General features: G+C 46.0%; 2 protein-coding genes across 7 annotated transcripts in view; one reads left to right on the plus strand and one right to left on the minus strand.

Annotated features, from left to right (window-relative positions):
• Nucleotides 1-1,554, plus strand: part of MORC2 (MORC family CW-type zinc finger 2) — a 29,067-nt gene extending 27,513 nt beyond the window's left edge. For 4 of the 5 annotated variants that reach the window (XM_075568927.1, XM_075568925.1, XM_075568928.1 and 1 more), the window contains exon 26: nt 251-1,066. In XM_075568927.1, coding sequence (XP_075425042.1) covers nt 251-655 — 405 coding nt within the window. In that variant the 3' untranslated portion in view covers nt 656-1,066. Of the gene's footprint in view, nt 1-250; nt 1,067-1,188 lie in introns of those variants that run through there. The other variant, XM_075568929.1, reaches the window with a different exon arrangement.
• On the minus strand, nt 122-23,618 carry LOC142465051 (rab5 GDP/GTP exchange factor-like). 2 transcript variants are annotated; one of them, XM_075568934.1, is made up of 10 exons: nt 22,203-23,618; nt 19,732-19,850; nt 18,620-18,852; nt 15,366-15,532; nt 13,935-14,080; nt 13,711-13,780; nt 12,476-12,611; nt 11,634-11,725; nt 7,929-8,185; nt 122-2,759 (listed from the first exon to the last, which is right to left on the minus strand). In XM_075568934.1, the coding sequence occupies exons 2-10, from the start codon at nt 19,768-19,770 to the stop codon at nt 2,442-2,444; spliced, it is 1,458 nt and encodes a 485-aa protein (XP_075425049.1). In that variant the 5' UTR covers nt 19,771-19,850; nt 22,203-23,618; the 3' UTR covers nt 122-2,441. The 2 variants fall into 2 exon arrangements, with proteins under 2 accessions (XP_075425049.1, XP_075425050.1); XM_075568935.1 differs by lacking the exon at nt 19,732-19,850 and having other exon boundaries at nt 22,203-23,617.
• Nucleotides 23,619-25,189: the final 1,571 nt, after the last annotated feature.

Below are 25,189 nucleotides of genomic sequence, written 5' to 3' on the forward strand. Positions count from 1 at the left end.
AAATCAATCAATCTTTCTTCCAGTGTCAAATCATGTCGAAACACCAAGTTTTTAATATGCCAAATCTTTATTGCATGACTATATCACCCAGGTGCGATTTGCGATTCATGCCCCCCCTCCCCCCCCCCAAATAATTGTAAAAGGCAGTTAGTATAAATAAATATATATATAATACATATACTGGGATCTCCTTGAAGAGTGCTCTGCCATATTTGTCCCTCATTACCTGCTCACCTCTTCCCCTCTGCAGAAGGAATACTTCAAGCAGTACGAGGTGGGGCTACAAAACCTATGCAACTCCTACCAGAGCCGCGCGGACATCCGGGCCAAAGCCTCAGAGGAGAATCAGCGCGCCGCAGAGAGGAAGCTAAGGGAAACCGAGGAGAAGCTGCAGAAACTGAGAACTAACATTGTCTCTCTACTGCAGAAAGTACAGGAGGTGAGAGAGATCTTCCGAACACTGCCACAGAAAAGCCTGGAGTTGTGGGGTCAGTGGGAGGGATGCTGTGGTCTGCCTGAGACCCTGCCCATCCACTTGCTCAAGTGGCTACATTACAGTGCTATGCAAGCTCCTCTGGCAGTAAAGAGTTTAATGCTACACAGCTGTAATATTTCAAATTCAAACATGGGGTGTGAGGGCCCTCTTATTAGCTGAATTTGTCCACTATGGCTGTAAGATTAATGCAAAGCCAGAGCTTTAAGGCAAAATCTTGCACGGCGGTGTTCCACATTGAAAACACATTTGTCAGAGGTATGTGTAGGATTACAATGCTTTTTAATAACGTTTTTCTGCACCTGGGTTAGTGCTGCTATATATGACACACGTTAATTCTGGGCTTTATTCTGGTAGATGTCTACTCAAACCTAGAAGGACCAGTACATATGTATGATGACACTATTTATTGTAACGTTTCTTGGTGATATTGCGGCTTCTTCAGTGTTTTAGCATTATTCCAGAACCATATAAATATGGTTCTACTTGGTGCCTGGAGAAATGCTAAAACACTACCCATTTAAGTGTAAATATGACTCTTTGGTGGCCGTCTGAAACTGCCATTCACATGGTTACCGGCCAAAAACTCTCCCATTTACTTCAGTAGGAGTTTTCGGCCAATAACCGTGCATCTGGCTGCTTCGGGGTATTGTAGAAATGCAGATTATAACCTGGTCCCGTCTTGCTCCCTCTAGGATATAGATCTAAATACAGACGATGAGCTGGATACTTATATCGAGGACTTGATCACAAGAGGAGACTGACTGGATCAGAGCCGGTTCTGACTCCCCGAGATACTGGATAAACAGGATCAGAAGCTGCTCCTCCGCTAGCTCCCCTCCCCCCCCCCCCCCCCCTTGCAATGACAGCGGAAAAAACGAGGGTCCAGCCCAAAATCACGTCCAGGGCGGGCGCCGTACGATATCAATGTTTTGATGTGATAACGTTCTCGTGGTTTTTACATAACAGGAACGTGCTGTTCCGGGGAAAGTTTTAAACATTGTAGTTCTTGAACTCCATTTCTTTGTTTATAAATATTTATTTTTCAAAGGAAAGCAAAACACTGCTGCTTGCTGGTTTATTTTGGGTTATGTTCTGGGCCGGATGATGTAGGTTGTTGGATTTTGAGGTTGATTTAAATAAGGCACTTATAACCATGACCTAAAACCTCACAATTCAGGCGACTCCTACTGTCCTGTAATAGACTTAGCTGGAGAAAGACTCGCCATTCGTCAGGCATAAACTAATCCGTTAGCCCCTTCAGGGGTAGACTTTTTTTTACCTTCTGAAACTCTATGGTTTAACTGCTTCGGTGCTGAATGGCAGGTGCAATCCCTGTTGGTTTACATACAATGTAATTGTGTTCAAATGTAATCTGACTTTCAGCAACATTTTGGGCTGTTTTGGTTTCTTTAGAAATTAAGAATCTTGTTTTAATGGGGGAATGCTTATCAATCATGTGTTTATCCGAGCTCTAGCCCACCCTATCCCTGTTAGAGGACCAATAAAGATGGAGGGGGGTTTGCTTATGTGAACTCCTTTTTCAGCACATACTGATATAACATTATACTCCCATGTCTCATCTTATCATGGTTTTGATCTTATTATAGGGGGTCTACAAGATTCAACTGCTTAAATGTCTCGGCCATTGCTTTATTTTGGTCCTAGAAACTGGTGCGGATACTCGGGTCAGCATAAACGGAGTAACACCGACATGTCCAGCTGACCCATTATTCTCCTGCTATAGGATTTGCCTGTATCTTGTCTTTACCAGCAGCCAGAGTTTTATTATAATATAGGCAATTTAATATGTTATAGAATAGAAGACTAAGAAATATCTTCCAGCTGCATTGGCTCACATTCAAACGGGTTTTCGAGCAGCTGAAAGTGCAACAGAGTTCTGTAGTCCATCTCTGCGCATGATTAGGAAGGTGTTAAAGGCTCCTTTTTAGTTGAGGCTCGCTGAAGTGCGATTAATGTTCAAGGGGAACCTGCGGATGATTTCCTGGACTTCTTCTTGCACAGACAGAGGCCAGGCTCTCACCTCTCTCTCCAAGAGCCCCGCCTTCTGGATCAGAACGTCCTGCCGGCACCGCAACTCCGCGAGAAGCTTCTTGTTCTGCTGTACCCGGTGCACGGTGCTCTGCTCGCTGTCGGACCGCTGAGTGACTTCTGGGCTCTGCTCCTGCATCAGATGGTCGAACTCATCCTGCGCAAGACCCAGGGATGAGGCACCCAGCGCTTCAATAAATGCAACTGAGCAGCACTTGGAGGAAGCAGATAAGAAAAGTGTTAGCTTTTTCACCAAAAGAGGGGTTCGCAAATGCATTGAGTTATGCTGGATCCATCCCGCTCCAGAACCAGAATAATGGAATAAACTTGTTATGTTTCTTAACGGTCTGCGCTGAAATGTGTATCTTCTCAGACTTAACTGACAAAATACACAAATGTACCTTTTGATATTTAATGTTCTTAAATTCCTCTCCGTCAGTCATAATAATGAGTTTAACTCCTCCAACCAGCTGAGGCAGGACAAGCACTTCCTAAAACCGCCCTTTACAAAAAGGGGTGTCTCCCATCTCAGGTCAGTTATCTTCTGTCAAAGGCTCTTCAAGGGAAGCACAAAACATAATAATGAAATAAGAAACAAGGGAGGGAAGTACGTGGCCATAGAGGACTTGAAGAACGTGAAATATTAAAAAAAAGGTTAAATGTATTTATTCTACATCTTCTAAAGGCAGTCATAATAATGAGATGTCCCAGAGCAATTTTGGGACTGGGACAGAATACTTATTTTTACAGTTGGAACCACTGCATGAAGCACCTTTCTACCAAACCTTGCATTCACAGATGATTCGGTACTGTTTAACAAATGCGAAGACCATGTTGATGCTTAATAAATGTCCACAGGAGAGCCCTGGGACTTCTTCACCCAGGAAGCTGCTGTAGCCCTGATGGAATGAGTCTTCAATTCTACAAGAGGAATTACTCCTGCCGATTTATAGGCCTTCGTCATAGCTTCTTTGATCCATCTGGATACAGAGACAACATACTGCCTGACCCTTTCTGTGTCCAAACAGCACAAATAACCTAAAGGTTTTCCTAATACTAGACGTCCTTTGTGCAAATATTGTTAGAGCCCTAACTACATCGATATTTGTGCCACTGACGTTCTCAATCAAGTCGAATTGGGACAGAATGAGGGAACCACAATATCCTGATTGACATGAAAATATGACATGACTTTAGTCTGAAAATGTGGTATAGTCCTTAACACTATCTTATCTTGATGTATCTGAAAGAATAGCTCATGGGAGGAAAGAGGCTAGAGCTCTCCAACACTACGTGCTGTCATAATTACCGTAAGGAAAACTGCTTCTATTTTGAGCAACTTCATAGGAAGCTCAAGAACCGGTTGAAATGTGGAGGAAATTAACTGCTCCAGCACCAGATTTAAATCCCACGGAGAAACAGGAATCCTGATTGTGGGTCCCATTCTAGATACGACTCAAATCTAGCGATTATACGATCCTGAGCAATCTGTTTATGATAGAATGTGCCTAATGCACAAACTTGGACTCTGAGAAATGCTAGTTTCAAACCCTTTTGAAATCTTTGTTGAAGGAAGTCCAGTGAACTATGGATTTCCAGCTGCAAATGTTAAACCTTTTCGCAGTTTCATATTATGGGGAAAAGTTCTCCAGATTCAGTAATAGATTTTAGAAGTCACATGCTTTCTTGGAACCCATGAGTTGAAATAACTTCATTGGAGAATCCCTGAGCTCTCAATTACATCCTTTCAAGTTCCACGCCATCAATGTAAAATATTGAGGATTGGAGAAAAACTGGGCCTTGAGTCAAGAATGGCGGAGATGTTGGGAGAATCCATGGCCACAGTATTGACAAATTGGTCAAGTCCGCAAACCATGTTCTTTTGGTCCAATATGGGGCTATTAGAAGAACTTGAGCTTTGTCTCTTTTGATCTTGTTCATCACCTGCTTTAAAAGAAGATATGGACAGTAAATGTAGCAGAGATGAAAGTCTCAAGTAACTGTTTTGTACCTTGTTGACGGCTGATGCCCTGAGGTCTACCTCTGGTTGACCCCATTTTCAAACTAACTGATCGAACAGTTCCTGGTTTAGTTCCCACTCTCTTGGCTATATTGAATACCTGCTAAGAAAGTAATTTCTGTCCCTTGAGATGCAAGGAACTGTTTTTTCCACAAAGTGCAGGATTCTGGAGGCTTCCTTGAATCTTCAGACTCCTTATTCCCCGTCGGCTTATGTATGCTACTGCTGTGAAGTTACCTGATAGGATCCTTAACAGTAAATGCCTCTATCGCCTGAAGGCCACGAATGGCATAGAATATGGCTCAAACTTTCACCACACTGATCGGGAGACTTGACGTGACTTGAATCCCTGTATCAGTTGATCCTGACACGCCATGCCTCATCATGAGGCTTTAATACTGTCCAGACTGGAGGGATAAAAGATTTGCCCTTGTGCAAGTTTCTTTTTTTATTGCGATTCGCCACCATTGCAGACTGTGTTCTGTTAGATAATACGCAAAGTCTAAAATCTGGATTGAGATTTCAGTGATCACAAACTGAAATTTTTTTGAAGCGGTCCGAGTTGAACCATGGACCAAGGAACTCTCTCTGTAACTAAATTAAGACTCATTATGTGCAAGAATTGCACTCTTGATGGTCTTGAAAGCCTTCTAAAAAGTTGAATCTCTTTTTTTTTTTACTGGTAGTTACAAGCCCTACTCGTGTCGAACACGACTGCTAGAAATTGACAGATGAGCTGGCACGAGACTCATTTTCTTTAGATTGATCCACGCATGCTCCTTTTAAGACGTTGTACACCATACGCACATGGTCTTTGGTAACTTGATCCAACAGGGCTTTGATTAGCCGGACATCTAAGTATGTGATCACAAAAATGTATTTTTGCCTCAGCAATGCAGGTATTACTGCCATGACCTTTGTGAAGGTTCCGGGTGCGGTGTCCAGTCCCAAGGGAAGAGCCATAAACTTGTAGTGTCATCCGAACAAACAATCTCAGGAACTGGTGATGTGATCCTCTTCTTTAGAAATAAGCATCCTTTAGATATATAGCCACCAAAATACTCTTTTTTTTCTCTCCTCACTGCTACAGTCTGACTTCCCTTAAAAACTCCACTCTGAAGTGGTAGATGTTGAGAAAGGAATTGACATCTTCCAAATTTAGGATTACTCTGAATCTTCCGGATACTTTCTGCACTACAAACAGGACCGAATAAAATACTTTGCCTCTCCAAGAAGGCTGACAACTTGTGTGGCTCATTTGTGAAATGTATATCTTATGTCTGAAGATATAACCTGGCATCTTCAGGAATTCCTAGTAATATCTTTGAGCTACAATTTGGTGAACCCAGGAGTCACACGATTTATGGATAGTCCAGAAAACCTGCCAGCAACTGGTGATGTCTGCTGGACTGGGGCCCCGAGTGCCTTATGAACCGTTTCTTGATGGTTACCCTATTGAATGGCTATCCCCGTCCTGGTGGTCTGGAAAATTATTAAAGACAAAACTATCTCTGCTGTGGTCAAACCCATAATGCTCTTCTTACTACTATTGTGTAAGTTGAAGATCTGACGACAAGCCGGATGATATCAACCGAAGGCTACAGCGTCTCACCAATCATCGAATAATGTGTGAGTAGGACACCTATTCTATGATCCATAGAATCCTGAAAGATGATCGATCTCGAAGGACCTCATGTCTGTCTAGGTTTCCTCGTTCTCAGATGAGGAATAATAGACAATACTGTCAGGCTGCAAGTGTAATAAAGTCTGGGATTCCGTTCTTTTTAAAAGATACTCGAGACTGCACTCTCTCCCAACGTTTTCCAGTCGATGGAATTAGTTAAATAGGCAGAGTTTTCTTCCTTGGTTATCTTTTTGATGCAATCAGAACAAATTGACTTGAGGTATGCAGCGGCTAGCATTATGTTGTAGACTGCATAATTTCTGTTATCTGTGTGCTGTCAGAGAACAGGGACTAGATTTTCTCCAAATGCAGCTCGTTACAATGAGGTGCTTTGGGTTGTAGGGACAGACATTCTGATTCATGAACAAGTGCCAAATAGCTGCTTAGGCGCAGACTTACAAGGCAAACTGTAATTTAGTCAAGTAAACCGCACAGAGCAGTCTGCTATAGTTGCAGCAGAAAACTGCTTGGAAGAGCTATCTGTATTACTCAATTTACTTACATCGGAGTCTTGTGCAAAGAACTAGAGCTGCAACAAGGTGTAGAGGCCCTTCTTTCACTTAATACTCAGCGTCCTGCCGAGGAGGGGAGTTGTGCTAACTCACTATCCACACAAGGGAACACTTAAAACATTTTAAAATATCTGGTGTCCACGTCTTTTAATGCAATCAGTGCAAAATCTCTTTGGGTAGGTAGCTGCTACCTTAACCTCTGTCTGCACAGCATTTAGACTTGGAGGCAGCCTTTCTAGATTTAACAACCTGAGAGGCTGGTCAGCTTTGAGGTGCCCTGTAACTGCCAAAGAAGCAGACATGCTGCTACTCCATTCAATAGAGAACAAAATCACCCTTGAAAGCACTCCTTAACATATGTGGCCTCCAGATCCAGTTTCCTCCCCGGTATAGGATCTCGGCAGAAATGAAGAGGCTTGAAAACAAATTTTAGCGGCAAAAATCACGCTCCGTAGTGATTACGCTCCGTAGTGATTTCACTCCGTCGTCACTGTGCAGCGTCATGTAGTCATCGGCCTCCGAAATCCCCGGGGAGAACACCATGCAGCCCACAGATAGAGGAGATCCAGGGGGGGGGGGGGGGTGATGCCTCAGCGCTGGGAGCGGCCTATGCAGATTACCATGGCGGCTAGAAAGCCTTCTTCATGAATTGGGGGGGGGGGGGGAAACAGGGAAAGTACCCCCTGCTCCCAACTAAAAAGGCATGAAAGCAGCCCAAGAGAAACATAAAACAAAATTGTCCAAACTTCCCTCAGTATAGGGCAAGAATAACTGACCTGAGACAGGAGATGCCTCCTTATATAGGGCGGTTGTTGGAAGTGCTTGTCCTACCTGGGCTGGTTGGAGGAGTAAACCCATTATTATGACTGCCATAGAAGAAAAGAACGAGCAGAAGTTGCAACATCTCCATATGTACGTTATGTATAGTTTTATTACTATAGCATCAACAATGTATGCAGCACTTACATTAGACTGCAGGGAGATATAATATATGGGATATCAAACACTATAAACAAAATTGCAATCCCTGCCCATGTGGAATGTCGATACACTTAAAGAGACAGTAGGGGAAGGAGTAAGTGCACAGCATAGCGGTACCAGACTGCTAGTGTTAGTTAATGCCTCTGTATATACACATCATCAGGTCTCTGCATGGCACACACTCACCAGGTTGGTGAAGCAGTAACCGGCCTCCCCCGTCACGAGCCGCGGGGGGTTGCAGAACCTGGTAATGTACTGGAGGTTGGAAGAGAGCCGCGTGGGGTTGGCCCTCAGCATGGTGTAGATCAGGCAGGACAGGAAGTCGTCGGCCGTCGCTGGCTCCCGCTTGGAGCCTCGGATGGCTTTGAAGAGGCAGTCACTGGCCTTGGTGATGCAGGTCAGCTTGTCCTGAGGGGCTCGCTTGGAATCCATCTCTATCAAAGCTGCAGGGACGAGAAACCAAGAGACGCGTCAAAAATCCATCACTAGGTTTTTTTTTTTATATATTTTTTTATTGGGTGAACATAAGATACACAACATTTTAAAAACATTAATTGAATACAGAACACCGTGTTTTTTCCCAGTAAATATAGAAAATAAAAAAAAACAAAGAATAATATTAAAGAACACCTGACCAACATCTTAATTTCATTTGTCAACACTACTATAGGTGTATTGATTTTCCTCCAGATGGTAACAGGGACCATCCAGCGTTATCCAATAACTGTCCTACTACAGGAAGTACAAAGAAATAGTAAAGAGCAAGAGAGATGGAGGGGGTGGGGAAGGGACAGTGATCCCCCCTGTTTGCCCGTAGTCAACATAGCCAATCTCAATTGTAGATCAGTTCCGATCACCGACCCAGCCATGGCTCCCATGTTTTATCAAATTCATCGGTTGACTGCTTCAAGAAGGCGGTCAGTTTCTCCATCACAACAGTTTGCCTAGAGGCAGGGGGGGTGGGGCTATCTTCTTCCAAGAGGCCGCCACAGCACATCTAGCTGCCGTCAAAATTAATTATGTACACTTTCTTATTGGGCGACCGATATCCTCAACTGGTTTAGCCAACAGAAAAAATCAGTGGGTCCATAGGAATGAACACATCCGTTATTTCTTTAATAATAGTTTGGATAGTAATCCAATATTTCTTTATCGCCGGGCAAGTCCACCAAATAAGGACCATATCGCCTCTCTGCCCGCAACCCCTCCAGCACAGATCAGACACCTGAGGGTAGATTTGTTTCAGCCGACTTGGGGTGAGGTACCAGTAGAATTGAATTATGTATATATTTTCTTGAATAGTTGTGCATATGGAGGTTTTTGCAGCAGACTCCCATATATCCTCCCAATCATCTCTGTCAATTTCTATATTTAAATCCGCCGCCCATTTGAGCATATAGTCATGATCAGACCAAAGCCTCCAATCCGCCATATATTGTAGTTGTCAAACCTTTGTGATAACTGCCTCTCCCCTACATAATGCTTCGAAACTTGTGATGGAGGTACATTCTAATTTTGGAGACATTTTTTGTAGAAATTGCCCAATCTGAAGATATTTAAATTACTAAGATCTGGTGCCTCACACCTGGTTTGGAGCTCTTGGAAACTAGAAAATGTTCCATTATTCAATAGGTCGGCAACTACTCTAATATTTTTAGCTTTAAATTGATCAAATTGTTTATAAATCACAACCTGGAGGGAAATTTGGATTATTAAAAAGTGGGGCGAGTTGTGAAACGGGAGACGCGAGATTAAATTTGCCCTTAGACCTGCTCCAGATCTCCCAAGTAAATCTCATCGATACCAACTCAAACATTTTAGTTTGCGCCGCCTCCTTATCCGATGCCCATAGAGACATTCGCAGACAAGACGTTCTAGCATATTGTGATTCTATGGCCAACCAGCAGTTTTGTGTTGGGTCAGCGTTCCACACCACCACCACCTGCCTTCGTCGGGCAGCTTTGTAATATTTTGAGATATCTGGGACGCCCAATCCTCCTCTTGTCTTTGGAGGTCATCATCACCGATCTAGCTGTTCTAGGTCTTTTGCCCTGCCAAATGAAATTAAATATTCTGTTTTGTAGATTTTTCAACTCGGAACCTGGTATCTGGACCGGGAGAGCATGGAAATGATATAATAGTCTAGGAAGTATGTTCATTTTAACTGATACTATTCTCCCGATCCAGGACACCTGATATCCTTCCCACTTCGCCAGATCTCTTTTGATCTTATCAAACAAGGGTGGGTAGTTGCTTTGGTATAAAGAGTGGTAGTTCCTAGTCACATTTACTCCCAAATATTTAATATGTGAGGAACTCCATCTATAGTTGAAATTCAATTTTAATAATTTTATCTCCGTATCTCGGAGATTCAAATTTAAAGCCTCTGACTGATTATTCATTTTGTATCCAGAGATTTTCCCAAAGTCTGTTACTAGTCGGTTATTTGAAAAGGGCAGATTTCCTTTAAGGCTAGGTCCCCAGTGCAGCCGGCGGCACAGGCGTACGCACGCCTCTCACCCGCCCCCTTACCTCCTCCCTAGATGTCCCTAGTGCCTCGCGTCCAGGCTCACTATACACTGTGACGCGTCAGGCCCGGGCCATAGAGATGTGGGGAGAGCGGAGACGCGCTAACGCTGAGGCTCGCCTGCTTCAGTCACCGCGATTGCACGGACTTGCAGGCGAGCCAGCGTGCGCGAAGGGAGCCGGGGGGAGGTGGTTGGAGGCGGGGCAGTGACGTCGCTGGGCCAATCGCCCGCGACGCACTGACGTCAATGTCACGGCGCCGTGACGTCAACGCTGCTTCAGGCTGATTGGATGTTTTCAGCCGACAGCGCGCTGAAAAACAGCTTGGCGCTCGGCTGAAAACTCCAAAGCCTGAGCACGCCTGCGGACGCTCGCGCGAGCCCCCTCTCAAGGCATCCTCATTGAGGATGCAGGGGCTCAGCGCGGAGCGTCCGCACGCCTCAGCGCGGCTTGTCCATCTATGGACGCAGCCTCAGCCAGCAGGGGCTACAATAGGATTGTGATCCTTAGCGGCGACGCGTCACGTGGTGTGGCAGGGAGCCAATGAGGAGGGGACATCGCCGGCAGCCTGGCATAACCGGGAGGGGGGGGGGGGGTGGACACACACACACACAGATCCTGGGCTGGAATCTCCGCTCCACACACAAACCTGCGGCCTTGACACTAAACAGATGTGATGTGGCTCCAGAACTTCTATAGCTTGGCATTGCAATCCGTTGCTGCAGGGGTGAGGGGGGGGGGGGGGGTTTGCACTGCGTGTATACTGCCCTGACCTGGGAGAGCTCTAATATAAACGGGCAGCCCTTCCGCCCGTCATGGCCCGCCCCATTTTGGCCACACCCACTGCGCCTAAATAAAAGCTCCCTACAGACCGCGGTGAAGTGCACGTGCGTCGGCAGCAGGCCCTTAGCCTAAGGAAACCTTTTATGCAACCAACAATACCATTTCTAACCTTATTTAGTAAGAATGATTATCTTGTATAGCTGCAGCCTAGAGGAGGGTACACTCCAATTCCCCAGTATTAAGGAACAGGAAGAATGAAGTGAGGTCAAGTGGCAGAAGTTGGGTCCAAGCCCTGCACTTGAACCACTACATCGCCTTCACACAGATATATTTAGTACATGAGCCTTTGAGACATTATCTGTGCCACACTCTTTAAAAGCTCATGTACACACCATATTGGAGAACGCTTTAAAGAATATAGCAACCAGAAGATGACAGTAGGACCAACGTGACGCCTATAGTTTTTTTTTTAATGGTATGTGTCCTAGCACACATAGGAAAGCGACGTGCTGAGGAAACCCCATTTCTGAGTTAAGTCCCTTAATGTGCAGGATCGCAGCACAAAACTACATGTCCACCTACCGGTGACGGCGGCGAAAACCTTGTCTTTCGTTTCTTGATTCTCCTCGTTCAGAGGGAGCTGCAGCATCTTGGGGGTCACCCAATGCAGAGACCTGAAGGAGAGAGGCAAAGGAACACACAGCATGAACCATCAGCTAAACGCCATGGAACTCGCGCTCATCAAATCTCCATCGTACTGGGCACCACGCACTGGGCACCACGGAATATTTTGTATCTCAAAATCAATATACAATCCTTACTTTATGTAGACATAAGCTCTGCACCCCAAGAAACCCCTTTTATTACATTTCTGCTCATGCCCTCATTTTGAAAGCAAAGATGTATTTACCAATCGCTCCCAGCATTAATGTTCCAACAGCTGCTGGTGCACCCCCACAAATCTGTATTAATACAGGCATACCCTGGTTTAAGGACACTCACTTTAAGTACACTCGTGAGTAAGGACATATTTTCAATAGCCCCATACCCGTACACTCGCTTCGCAAGTACGGACACTTATTCTGCCCTACTGACCGCCGTAGTAGTGATGCGCCGATTCCCTTCGCCCAATAGGCAAACGGCAGCTCGCGCATGCGCCTGTCCGCACGTCCTGAACAGCAATACCGGCTCCCTACCTGTACCGAAGCATGGATAAGTGGGGAGAAAGGTAGTGCTTCACTTAAAGTACATTTTCGCTTTACATACATGCTCTGGACCAATTGCGTACGATAATGTGGGGTATGCCTGTAATGAGGAAGGGCACAGTAATCGTACCCTTATTCAGTCCCAGGACTAGCGCCTCTACTCCCAGGCCCCATCTCATGCAATTCAATAAATGAGCGCCCTGGAGCTCCGACACTCACCGGATGCGCTTTTGCAGGGACAGGTCTTTCTGCTCGTCCTGCGAGCCGTCCGGGCAGAAAACCGACTTGTACAGCTGGGTCATAACTAGCTTCTCAATGTTATCCAGCAGCCGGTCCCTCTCCTCGGTCATGTGATCTGTGGGGAGGGCGGGGGGGAGAATGGCCGGATCAGTGAATTGTACGAGGGACCTCGAGTTACACTGGGATAGGAAAGAAGGTGGGGGCTGAAGGTATGTTCATGATGCAGCAACCCCCGAGTATATCCTGCTCTTTAATTTGTAGTGTCGGAGGTTACCTTGGTTACTTTTAGCCAGCACTGGGGAGACATCCATTTTAACCTCCCAGACACTTAATATTTCAAATATGTTTAGATCTCCTCAACGGAGCATCAGATTAAAAAAATTAAAGCAGTGCTGGAAAGGGCGAGGAGAGAGGACTTTAACAGCAAGTAAAGAACAACAACATGTAAATGCAAAAGCATGGCAATCAGTGCCGCCTTCTGCTTACCTAACCCAGGGAGCTATTCAAACAGATCCCTGGCCACCTGACTTCCAAGGACCTCATGGTTCCCAAGATATTTCTAGTTTTTTGTGTCGACACACAAAAAAAAATAAAAAAAATAGAAATATGGCAGTGGGATCACAGAGTCGCAACGTCATCCCTGATGAAACTGCAACTTTCTACTTGTCGCCTAAGCAAGCCTGTGTCCCTGCAACCATTTTGTGTCCACAGGGAAGTAGTCTTGCCTGGTGGATAAACCTGCTGGTTGATCGGCAACAGGGAGCTCAGGGGAGCGAAACTCCTTTCCCCCTGGCTCAGGTAAGCTATAAAAACAAAAAAACCTTAAAGAATGTTATTCCCCCTCGCTTCCCGAGATACTTGGATCCGAAAGAGCTGCCGGCAGCTCTGGCTAGGCACAGAAAAGGTCTGTTTAAAAGTCCTGCGGGCCAATAGGAAGCTGTGATGTCATTACTTGCGGCTTCCTATTGGTCCGTGTGAGGCCGGACCTTTAAACAGGAGAGATACCGGCCTCACCTTCCGACGTATCTTGGGAAGCAGGGGGTCCCTAGAGCTGAAGATAATGCGGTTCAGCTCCGGAGACCCCCTGTTCATATTTAAAAGGCATAATTGCTTTTAACAAATCACCAGCAGAGCGGGCAGCTGGTAAGGTCGGATGCCACCTCTCTGTGCTATGGAGGGTGCGATGCGGGGGAGGAGGTCTGCTCTGCTCTCACCGGGGAAATGATCTGCGATCCTCTGGTAGAAGCCCTGCACTTCCTCTGCCTTCGCATCCAGCGTCGTGTCCTGCAAGACATTACAGGGCTCACTTTCAAATCCGCCCGCGCTAACCCCTTCGCTGCCGCGAGCAAAAGGGGTGAACACCCGCAAATGCGTTTGTAAATCAGAAAGTAGAGGAACTTTGGTCGCCATCCCCTCTACACACACCTGTGGATCTCACCTCTGCGCTCTGCAGCCTCTGTATGAAGTCCGTGCACCGTGCCAGCAGCTGCTGCGACTCTGGCTTACGTAGAGCTTTGAGGAAGGCGGAGAAGTCGCCGAGCGCCAGGGAGCTGAGGCAGAGCCGGGGGAGGCGGAACACGGCGTCTGCAGGGTAATCATGACACCACCTGTGAGCCTGCTGTCCAACCTTGCACCCACCCTTTATATCGTGTCCGAATGCCAGATAGAAGGACGTAGACTACCTTACCGTAAATGTCCTGTCAGAATTTAAATACAGACATTGACGGCTGTGAATCCTCACAACCCATTAGGGCCTTTGGTTTCGTTCATATTTTGGATTCCTATGCATTGTTTTTTTCTTTTCTTATTGTATTAGTCTCCACCACCTCTGCTGGGAGTCTATTCCATGAATCCACAACGCTTTCAGTGAAGGACTTCCTCACATTTCCCCTTAGCCTCAGAATCTGACCTCTTGTTCTAGCACTTCTCTTTCTCTGAAATATGCTTTGCTCCTGCTCCTTCATACCTTTGATGTATTTGCGTTTCTATCATATTTACCCCCCCCCCCCCCGAGCTGTACAAATTAAGGTCCGTTAATCTCTCCCGATTTATGCTGTAGATCAGGGGTGCACAAACTTTTGACCTTGCGCCCCCTTAACTTGTCTCAAGCATCATATGACGCCACGGGGTCCTGTGACGTCACGTGACCCCCACTGTGTCATTTGTCGCTGTGTCTCCCAAAGCCGCCTGTGTCAAGGTAAGGGAACTTACAGAGGTCTCGCGCTGTCCCCCGGCATTTAATGTAAAGGCTTTGGGGAAGAGCGCGGGGCCTCTGTAAGCGCCCCGCCCCACAGTTTACGCACTCCTGCTGTAGATCATGCACCATTTTAGTAGCCCTTCTTTGCACAACCTCTAATTTATTGGTGACCTTCTGTAGATATGGGGCCATATTTACTGAGCAGTGCTGAGCCACAAGACACCTCACAGCATCTGAAAAGGTCATACAGAGTCCTGAGGCTTAGCACTGCTTAGTAACATGGCCCATTGCCTCCAGAAATGAACACAGTGTTGTAGGAGAGATCTTACCAAAGATTTATTTATTGTTATGTGGTATTTAGAAAGTTAAAAAGGTAGCTAGCAGTCACTTGGAAGGGAATGGAGGGGCTTCTCTATAGTGGTGGAAGAAGGTAAGGACTTACCCGTCTGTGGTGGGGAAAAAGTGCTAAGGACATATCTGTGGGTTAAGACTAAGGGGGTAATTCTATATTCTCCAAAGTGGTCATTCAAGTCGTTTTCGGTCAAAAATCCTTATCGACGTCAATAGGAATGTTCGGGCCTAAAATTTATAACAGTGCTTATCTGTATTAGGGGTGACAGCTAAGTAATTGTCAGGTGGCTCCTGTCGATACCTATAGAGGTAAGTACTTACCGGTAGCGTCTACAGGAGTTACCGGTCTGTATAAAGATGTAGAGGGGGGAAAGGAAACGATCTCTGAGTTTGTGCTGCTGATAAACTCCCGGGCTGGATCTGATCTGTTCCACTGCTCACCGGTAACCTCCTTCCCTGGTTTCCCCAGCTGGTTTCCCGTGTGCTGCCTGAAACCGACACCAGGAACATGTCAGCCCACAGCGAGAGCTCAGAAGCGTGTGCAGTTATATCTGCTCACACGCATTCCCGACTCACACTCCACTTTTCCTGGACATCAGAAGAAGTTCCGGGAGAAGCTTCAACTGGACTGCAAGCAGCGACCGGCAATGCCTTATACATTTAAGCTCATGGAAAGCGGGTCCCTGTAAAAACTCACCTAATAGCCCTAAACAAATTCCATGCGCAACTCCCATTGCTCAATTAAAAAAAGGTATTTTTTTTTTATTATAAATGTGCAATTCCACTTTCTTTTAAAATATTTTTTCTTATATACTGTAGTGATAATGTACACAGCTCTGTTGTAGAATTTGGCAAACACGAGTCACTGCCCTGTGGCGCTTAGGATCTCATTTTGGTGCCTAGGGCCCCTATCTACTTAACAGTTTTCTGCAATAAGGCACCTTCTAGACCTGAAAGACACCGTACGGCACATTGATGAATGAAATACGTCTCCTAGCGCCAGGTGCCGTATGCCAGATGACTGCTAACTCTATTCACTTGAGAAAGACCACGCAGTTGGTTGAAACGTTGTGTTTGCTGATTGAATAAATTCATTTTGAAAATTCCGTGGTGCCCTGGAACATCTATTTTTTCATATCGTTTTTGGATTTCCCTGAGACAGGTATCCCCTGAAACAGGAGCACCGGTAACTGCAAGTATATTATTGGGTTTTTTATGGTGTGCAGCATTACATCCATGTTATATATATATATATATATATATACAGGAATATTTACAGTTGATATATATATATATATATATATATATATAACTGCTAACTAACAGATTATCTGGACTCAGGACCACACTGGTGAAATGTTACCATCATTCCTTCCCAGCCTTACCATGGGACTCCGGTTCAAGAACGGCCTGCTGACTCCTCCCTGTGATCAGGTTATTCATACAGCGATTATTTTTCCTACACTTGTGAGTGTGCATTATTCAGTCCATCACGCAGACATGTCCCAATATTCCGGTCCCATGGGGACCTTCTTCAGGGGTGGTCCCTCTGGGGACTGAAATGTCAAGATATGTCTGCATGATGGACTGAATAAACACCCTTTTCTTCTACTCCCTGTACTGTGCTAGTATTTTGATCACTTCGGTGATCATTCATGACTTATTATTATTTACCTTTACCGTGCACCACCTACCCCCTCTGCTGAGGTATTCTACCTAGTGGGTGCTGCCATTTTGTCTTTTATACACATACAAACTCACAAAGTAGGCACGCTTCCAAAGAAAAACATATCAAACATGGAAATGCACGTATTATAATGAGATTAATGAACATACCTCCACCAAACCTCTGGTTTTAAGAAAAGAGAGAGAGCACTGCATATGTAAGTGATCAAAAGTGATGTAGCACCCCAAGGCTAAGGCCCAAGTGCGCGTGCCGTGCAACACGGGGTGCCCGGTGGCGCTCATTACCTGCATCAGCGCAACCTGATGGACTCCAAGCAACTCGCAGCACGGGGCGGGGGTGCCATCGCGTGCGCCTATAGCAAGCGCGACGCGATGGCTTGGTCGCGATCGCTGCAAGTCATCTCGATTTGATTTTTCCAGCGACCGCAGCCAGACGTCGCCGGCACTATAAGGCCGAGTTCAGGGTGCGTGCCGCGGCTGCGTGCTCCTGTGCGCGCCTCCACCGCACGCTCCTGCAGCCCAGCGATCTGTGTTCAGGATGCAGGAGTTGGGTTGCGGCGTTTGGGGACGTGGCCAATGTGTCACGGAGCTGGTTCGCTGAACCAGCTCACGTGACGCGACTACCGCCCCCCCCCCCAAAAAAATTTTTTTTTTGCGGTTGTAGCGGCAAAATGTAGCAGCAACAACGCTGTACTTTGCCGCCACAAGAAATGGCAACCCGGACATGGTTCATTGAAAACCATGTCATTGTTCCGATCGTGCGCGCGCACACGTCGTGTAGTAAGCACCTTGAACTCGGCCTAAGGCAGTTACGGGGTTAAATTATTTTAGGCCCTAGATGTTGCATATTTCATGTAACTTATTTGGAGTAACCATTTTCATGTAACCAATTCTATGTTGCAGGTTGCTCAGCACAGTATTGGTCAGCTCTTTTATTCTAGAAGGTACTGGGAAAGATCAACCCTTTGGGGGTTGATTTAGTTAAAGTAGCTTTTTCCCTCCTGCCCAGCAACAGGTGGGTGGGGTGGGGGGGTGGGGGGGGTGGGGGAAACCAAGTTTATAAATGTTTAGGATGTAGATATTCTCCTCAGTTCCCAGGAGGAACCAGAGGAGGGAGTCTCCAGGCTCTCCTAGCCTGGAAGGGGAACAACTTTATTGTTTTTCAGAATTTAGGGCAAGTATCCCAGCTTAGGGGCCTTTATAGACACAGTACTTCAGAGGAATTCTACCACACCAGGGAGTGGGTTCCCTACCGCGGGGCTTCAGAAAGAGGGTGTGGGTGGGACTGCTGGGAATTACTGGATGCAAGGGGCCAGTTCTGTCCCAGGCAGAGCAAAAGGCTTCCAGAGGAAGATGTGCTGCTACAAACCTCATGAGGAAGGAAACTCGAAGTGCAGGGGTCTGAAACATGCTGAAAACCAGTCCTGTTGTTCCTCCTCAAGTTATACATTAATAAAGTGACTCCAAAGTTTTTGGCACCCTCTATTCTTAATTCACTCATCATTAAGAGCCTGCACTGACATCCGGCACCACGAGAACAAGGTAAACCGCGGACCACCTACACAACCACAAGTTAATTTGCTTAGAGAGACAGTAAGGCACTTTTTTGTTACCCTTTTTCCTTAGTGCAGGGGGGGGGGGGGGTTGGCATAGAGGTGTTACAGTGATAAAGTGTTCCAAATCACAACCAAAGTTTAAGTCATCTAAGGCATGGGGGAGCATCATTTTCTGGGGGGGGGGGGGGGACGCGGCACTTCCCCACTTTTAAATTAAATGCCAGGGGAGCGCACGTGGCCTCTATGTTGCTACGTCATATGATGCCACATGAAGCAGGACAAAAGGTAAGGGGTGGTGTCTTTCCTTTGCCCCCCCCATTTAGTATATCTTACCCGTCTGTAAGGGGCTGAGGGTCTTGCCTCTTCTGTCTCCGCTCAATCCAGCATTTGGAGCAGTATCCGTGCCAGGCCGGATTCCCATAATACCCACAGCTCCTCCTGCACATCTCCGGCTGATAGTGAAATCCTTGGAAGTGGGACACCGATTCGTGGGGGTGACGATAGGAAGGTTTCTGATCCTGGCGAGTGGTCTGCTCCTGGCCAGGGGGCACGAGGCTCATTGTAAACTGTGGGGTACGAAGGAGGCGAGGCGGGGGGGGGGAACAGAAATGATAATTAGTAAATGTTTCATTTCATTGTTCTCCCCAACAGGTCCCACTAAATTCTTAAGTCAGAGGTGGTGGGTTGGTCATGGGTCAAAGGCCAGTAATTAAACAGAAGCAAAAAAAATAAAATGATACAGCTTTATTCATTGCTGCAATTATAAACCTGGTATTGCAGGTTGTTCAGCGGGTGCAATATAACAAATGACATACCACAAGACTGAAAAAAGGGCGATTACAAATTACACTCAATTACATTTCATTCAAAAAAAAAAAAGTGACTATAGAACAGGGGTTCTCAACTCTAGTCTTCAAGACCCGCCAACAGGTCAGGTTTTAAGGATATCCCTGCTTAGGTGGCTCAGTCGAAGACTGCACCACCTGTGCTAAATCAGGGATATCCTGGAAACCTGACCTGTTGGCGGGTCTTGAAGACTGGAGTCGAAAACCCCTGCCAAAGTATAAAACTTCCCAAACGTGAGTTAAAAATACCATCGCTAGAGATATACACACATACATACATAACAATGTAAGCCAGACATTTTCAACTCGTTCTCCAGAGGGACCAGATCAGAAAACATTTAGTACTAGAGGAGCCACAAGCTTATTATAATGTGATTTTAAAGACTTTTATGTCTAAAGCACTTATTCCCATGATCTGTTATTTATATTATCTTTTATTTGATTACCACGTGTATTACTACTGTGAAGCGCTATGTACATTAATGGCACTATATAAATAAAGACATACAATACATTAAAAAATGTTTAAAGGACTTTTTTTTACATTTTGCAAGCATTAATAACATATGTTCCATATATATTTACATGACCTTAACTTACACGTTTAGATTGAAGAACTGCACGTAGCTGCCTAAGCATCTAGTATGAAATTAGCAGAGTCCAAGGGCCACCTCCAGATGAAGACCTCTGAACAATCCCTCACAAAGTGCTCAATATGTCTAAAGTGCAAAGGAAACAAAGGTAAGAGACCCCAATTATCCAAAGCAACTGGTTAATACTCAGCAATTAGCAGCATGGTGTGAAAAATAGCAGTGTGAGGTGGTATCTAAATACTCACCGACTGAAGTGATACATTGCTCCATACAGCATGCATCAAGTTAAGTCAGGTTCCTTCTGCTAATACACAAAACCTCCGCAAGCTCAGAACCCAAACCCACCCCACCACATATATTTCTGTCAAAAGGAGTGCTACTGAGATTTGCGACCTCGTGTATATATCAAAAGACAAAAAGCCCCAGTGCTACATCCAATATCCATCTGCTAATAGACCATAGGTTAATGGTAATCAGCAAATGATGAGGCAACTGGTAAGTGGGGTTATATTGTTATTGTTTCGGCCCTACACAATCATACACAACAGTGTGTAAATATCAAGAGAAGAAAAAAACCATACCACTGTCCCTCTCATAATGCTGTGTACAGCCTGTATCAGGTGTAGCCAGGGCCCTGTGAGCCAAATCACATCTTGTAGTACAGACCAATATCTACGGTACTATATTGAAAGTGGCTATGAACGAATACATGTTCGGGCCCTTGGACTCTGCTCCTGCTAATTGCATACTAATTGCTTAGGTAACCAAGTGCAGTTTTTCCACACAAACTCCCCTAGAATGTAAATATATACAGGCAGTCCTCGGTTATCCGACACAATGCGTTACTCAAAATGGCGTTGTAAAGCGAAACACGTTTTCCCATAGGAACACTGTTTAAATGAAAGGTTCCGTTCCTGAAGGCCTTTTTAACACTAAAATACACCAAATATTTTATGCAGGCAATAAGATATGCAGCACACACAAATTATATAGTGTATATACTGTATTATATATATATAATATCACATAATAAATAATATATTATATAGTATAATATAATATTATATAGTATAATATTATATATATATATATATATATATATATATATATACACGCTCTTACGACGCTTTGCAACGTTGTTTATGTGAATGTGTATATATATATATATATATATATATATATATATATATATACAAACATACACAACGTTGCAAAGCGTCGTAAGAGCGTTGGATAAGCCATTTTGGCATTGTAAAAATGAACATAGGTATGCATTGCATAGCGTTGGATAAGCCATTCGTTGTAAAGCGAAGTGTTGTAAAACGAGGACTGCCTGTATATGGTACAGATGTTAAATATTCTTGCAGAGTGTTGAAATATATGTTTTCATTTAAATGTATCAAAACTTCCACTATATTAAACGTGTGGCCCCTCTACTAAATGTTTTCTGATCTGGCCCCTTTGGAGAACTAGTTGAAGAGGGGTGTGTGCGCGTAGTTTTGTACTTTTTGGTGTTTCGATTTGCATGAAATAAATATGTAATTTTAAGTAGCAATGAGCAATCGCCCTGACCTATAGCCTTGCATTAGCTGATGGGAACGTTTATCATGGAGAAAGTAGGGAAAACCTATTTGATGAATCTCCCCCAATCATTGGGTGTGGGAGGGACCTCGGTGACGGCTTTTGGCTTTCCTTTTTTTATTATATAGTTGTAGGATTGAAGCAGAAGGTCTCTGTAGCACAGCGGTGCGCAAACTGGGGGGCGCTAGATTTTTTTGGGGGGGTGGGGGGCGCGGGCGGTTGCAGAGGTCCCGCGCCCTTCCCCAAGGCATTTAAATTAAATGCTTGGGGGCCACGGGAGGCCTCTGCAACTACACTTACTGTGGTTCAGAAGCTTGGCGTCGGCATGGCATTTGACGCTGTTGGGTCATGTGATGTCATGGTTACGTGACATGAGCCTGCCGCGCAAGGTAAGGTGGGGGGGACGCTCTAACTGAGGAGAGCAGGCAGAGGGGGGCGCCGCCGCAAAAAAAGTTTGCGCGCCCCTTCTGTAGCAGAATTGTGTTAATTAACTAGAATCCCTGGCTGCAGTGTTTGCTAAGCGATAAAGGGAAAAGACAGGGTTGCGGACCTGTCTGAGACGTGCAAATGTACCCACAAATGATATTTTTGCCATAATTTAAATACAAGTACAATACAAGAAGTACAGTAGCTGTGTTAATCCAGTTGTGATAATAGCGCAAAATAAACGAGTACATATATATTTGTTATAATATGCTATTTAACACATTTGAGTGCTGAGTCCTCTTGCTGTGTTGTAATTAATCTGCACAATAAAGAAGGGGTGGTGTTATCAGAGGCCACTGAGGATGAGCAATACACACAGGGGCAGGGGGACAATTAGTGTGACCCCAAGTGCAGGGTCAAAGGTTAATCCTCTTGCATCTGACAGGTTAAAGAATAATGGTCATCTCTTACCCCCACTTCCTCACCACGGGGTCAGAGGTCACTGCTGCCACGGTGTCCAAAACAAGGTCAGAGGGGAAGGGAGGCGGCCTTGTCTATAACGAGGGTCAGAGGTCATGAGTGGACCCCCCCTCACCCCGGGAGGTCACTGGTGTCACCCGTGCCAAGGCTCCTCCTCCGCCGCCGCTTCCGGGTCTGGGGGCGCCTAACGCCGAGAACCGGAAGTGTGCGGGCGTCACCATGGAGATGGGAGCCGCGCCGGGGAAAGCAGGGCGCAGCGCCGCCGGAAGTGAGGTGGGAGTGTGACAGGCACGTGATACCTGCTGGGAATGTTAACCCGTCTAGTGCTGGAGGGAAACGTTGCACATTGTGTGATGTACAGCGTGTAACCGCTATATACAGAGTAGTGTGTGTGATGTACAGCTTGTAACTTCTATATACAGAGCAGTGTGTGTGGTGTACGGCTTGTAACCTGTATATACAGAGCAGTGTGTGTGATGTACATTATGTAACCTCTATATACAGAGCAGTGTGTGTGATGTACAGTGTGTAACCTCTATATACAGAGCAGTGTGTGTGATGTAAAGTGTGTAACCTCTATATACAGAGCAGTGTGTGATGTAGTGTGAAACCTCTATATACAGAACAGTGTATGATGTAGTGTGTAACCTCTATATACAGAGCAGTGTGTGATGTACAGCGTGTAACCTCTATATAGAGAGCAGTGTGATGTACAGCTTGTAACCTGTATATACAGAGCAGTGTGATGTACAGCTTGTAACCTGTATATACAGAGCAGTGTGTGGGAAGTACAGCGTGTAACCTTTATATACAGAGCAATGTGGAATATAAAGCGGGTAACCTGTATATACAGAGCAGTGGGTAACCTCTATATAAAGAGCAGTGTGACATACATAGTGTAACCTGTATATACAGAGCAGTGTGGGATACACAGCGTGTACCCTGTATATAAAGAGGAGTGTGACATGCATAGTGTAACCTGTATATACAGAGCAATGTGGGATACACAGCGCCCTGTATATGCAGAGCAGTGGGATATACATAGTGTAACCTGTATATACAGAGCAGTGTGGGATATGCAGCGTGTAACCTCTATATACAGACTCAGACACACTACCAATACTTATTTGATGCCGGTGGGGATAAGAGCAGTAATTTCTGGGAGAGAGGCAGCAGTGTCCTGTGCAGCTGACAAAATGGGCTCCGTTGAGCTGTGCGATGTCCCCATCCCATAGTGCGCCCGCTGAGGAGCGCCATTGTGCAGCTGCGGCTGCTTGTGGAGGCCTCGGCTGGCAGAGTACAAGAGGCTACAAACAGGCATTCTCAGTGACAAAGCGGCCACCGGCTCTGTGTGTTTGGGGACTTGTGCGCTGTGCTGTCCCTGATAAGAGATCACTCTTCTCCCAGCTCAGCGTTTCCTGCCAGAGATTCCCTGCAGCTGCCTCAGAATAACATTCACATCCTTCCTCGTGATGGAGCTGCCGGCCTCCCCAGCGCCGGGATCAGGGTGCAGACAGTGGGTGGGACTCACACCGGCTGATCCTAGTAAAGCGGCACTGATTATGTGATGGGTTTGGAGCTGCCGGTCTCCCCAGCGCAGGGATGAGGGCGAGATGGTTGCACACTCGGATAGCCATTTTTGTTATATCACACGTACTGCTATTTTATTTCTTCATCAGTAAATTAATCGGCTTTAAAGAGACAAAGTAGAAAAAGAAAATGTGCGCCCTGTAATTGGACGCGAAGAGGGTGTGTGGCCATGACGTCACGGAGTGCTCACGTTTCCTCGTGCATCGCGGGGGCGCTGGCGCCTCTGGTCGTGCGCTCTAAGGACAGCCTCAGAGGCACGTGAACGATCACCTAGGAGGCGGCCTAAGGCTGCGTCTATAGTGGTTGCTACGTCGCTCGCGACAAAAGCAAAGCAATGCCGGCCAATGCGCATGTGCATAGTGTGCGAGGCGACCAATGCATCGTGAAATTGTGTTTTCCTGCGCGACGGCCGGGTTACGTGAGCGGTTCGCCCAATGAGGGCAAACCAGCTTCGTGACGGCACAGCCGCACCCCCCCCCAGCACGACCTCGCCACGCCCCCCATCGCACAAACCTACAGGCCGCGGATCTCAGCAAGTACAGGCGCACACATAGCGTCACGCACTCTGTTGCACACTTGTGTGCCTGTACTATGTCCGAGGCTTAAGGCGCCAACATCCTGGGAGTGTGGCCCCTTTTTTATATGTATGTATGTATGGCACCCTTGCTAAGTTTAGAAAATCCCTGCAGGTCAGCCCTGGTAGCTGCAGACAGTGTAGGGGTTAAATCCTAACCAGGCCTCAGTTATGTAGGATTTTGTTACTTTAGTGTTGCATTTTCAATACACATGTCTAGCCATGCCTTGTTCTGGAAGTTGCCAGAAGGTCACATGTACCTGGCTGCAACATGTACTCTGCCCAGGAACTGAGGGTGGGGTTATACACCTACCAATGTTATAAAAGGGGCAATCATGTGCTTTTCCCTTCAGATCTCTTTGGCTTTAGGAGGGGATCCCACGCGTATATAGTTAAGTATTATCCATGGCTATTGGTTTCCTAGTTAGGGAAGTGCCCTATAAGGCTGAGTCCCTTGTGCCGCTGACCGCGCTCATCCTTGGAGAGCGGTGACGTCACTCTCCAAGCATGAGCGACGGGTGTCCGCGCTATTTCGCAAGCGCGGATGGATGGGGGAGTTGCAGGCAAGCTGAGCGCGGTTCAAAGTCTGATTTTTTTGTTAACGCAAGCGCCAAGCGTGGGTGAGTGTCCGTGCACGAGCGCGTGCGCGGGGTCATGAAAATTGAAATAGTAAGAAGCAACCTCGCCAAGCACTGCACGGTCAGCGGCACAGGGGACTCGGCCTCACATAGGTAACTCTTAAAGTAGGGAACTGGACAGACAGGCTCTCGTAAGGAGAGGCCTGTATTCAGCTTAATAATATCTTTATAGTTAA

This window comes from Ascaphus truei, chromosome 13, assembly GCF_040206685.1.
Source record: "Ascaphus truei isolate aAscTru1 chromosome 13, aAscTru1.hap1, whole genome shotgun sequence".
NCBI classification, from domain to species: domain Eukaryota; kingdom Metazoa; phylum Chordata; class Amphibia; order Anura; family Ascaphidae; genus Ascaphus; species Ascaphus truei.

What these genes read in the sequence shown, in the direction of transcription:
- LOC142465051 (XM_075568934.1), bottom strand. Translation starts at nt 19,770, where the DNA reads ATGCTTAGGCAGCTACGTGCAGTTCTTCAATCTAAACGT. An exon ending in AGAGGCTGCAGAGCGCAGAG is followed by an intron (nt 13,781 to 13,934) that starts GTGAGATCCACA and finishes AATGTCTTGCAG; the next exon opens with GACACGACGCTGGATGCGAA. An exon ending in GATCGCAGATCATTTCCCCG is followed by an intron (nt 12,612 to 13,710) that starts GTGAGAGCAGAG and finishes CCCTCCCCACAG; the next exon opens with ATCACATGACCGAGGAGAGG.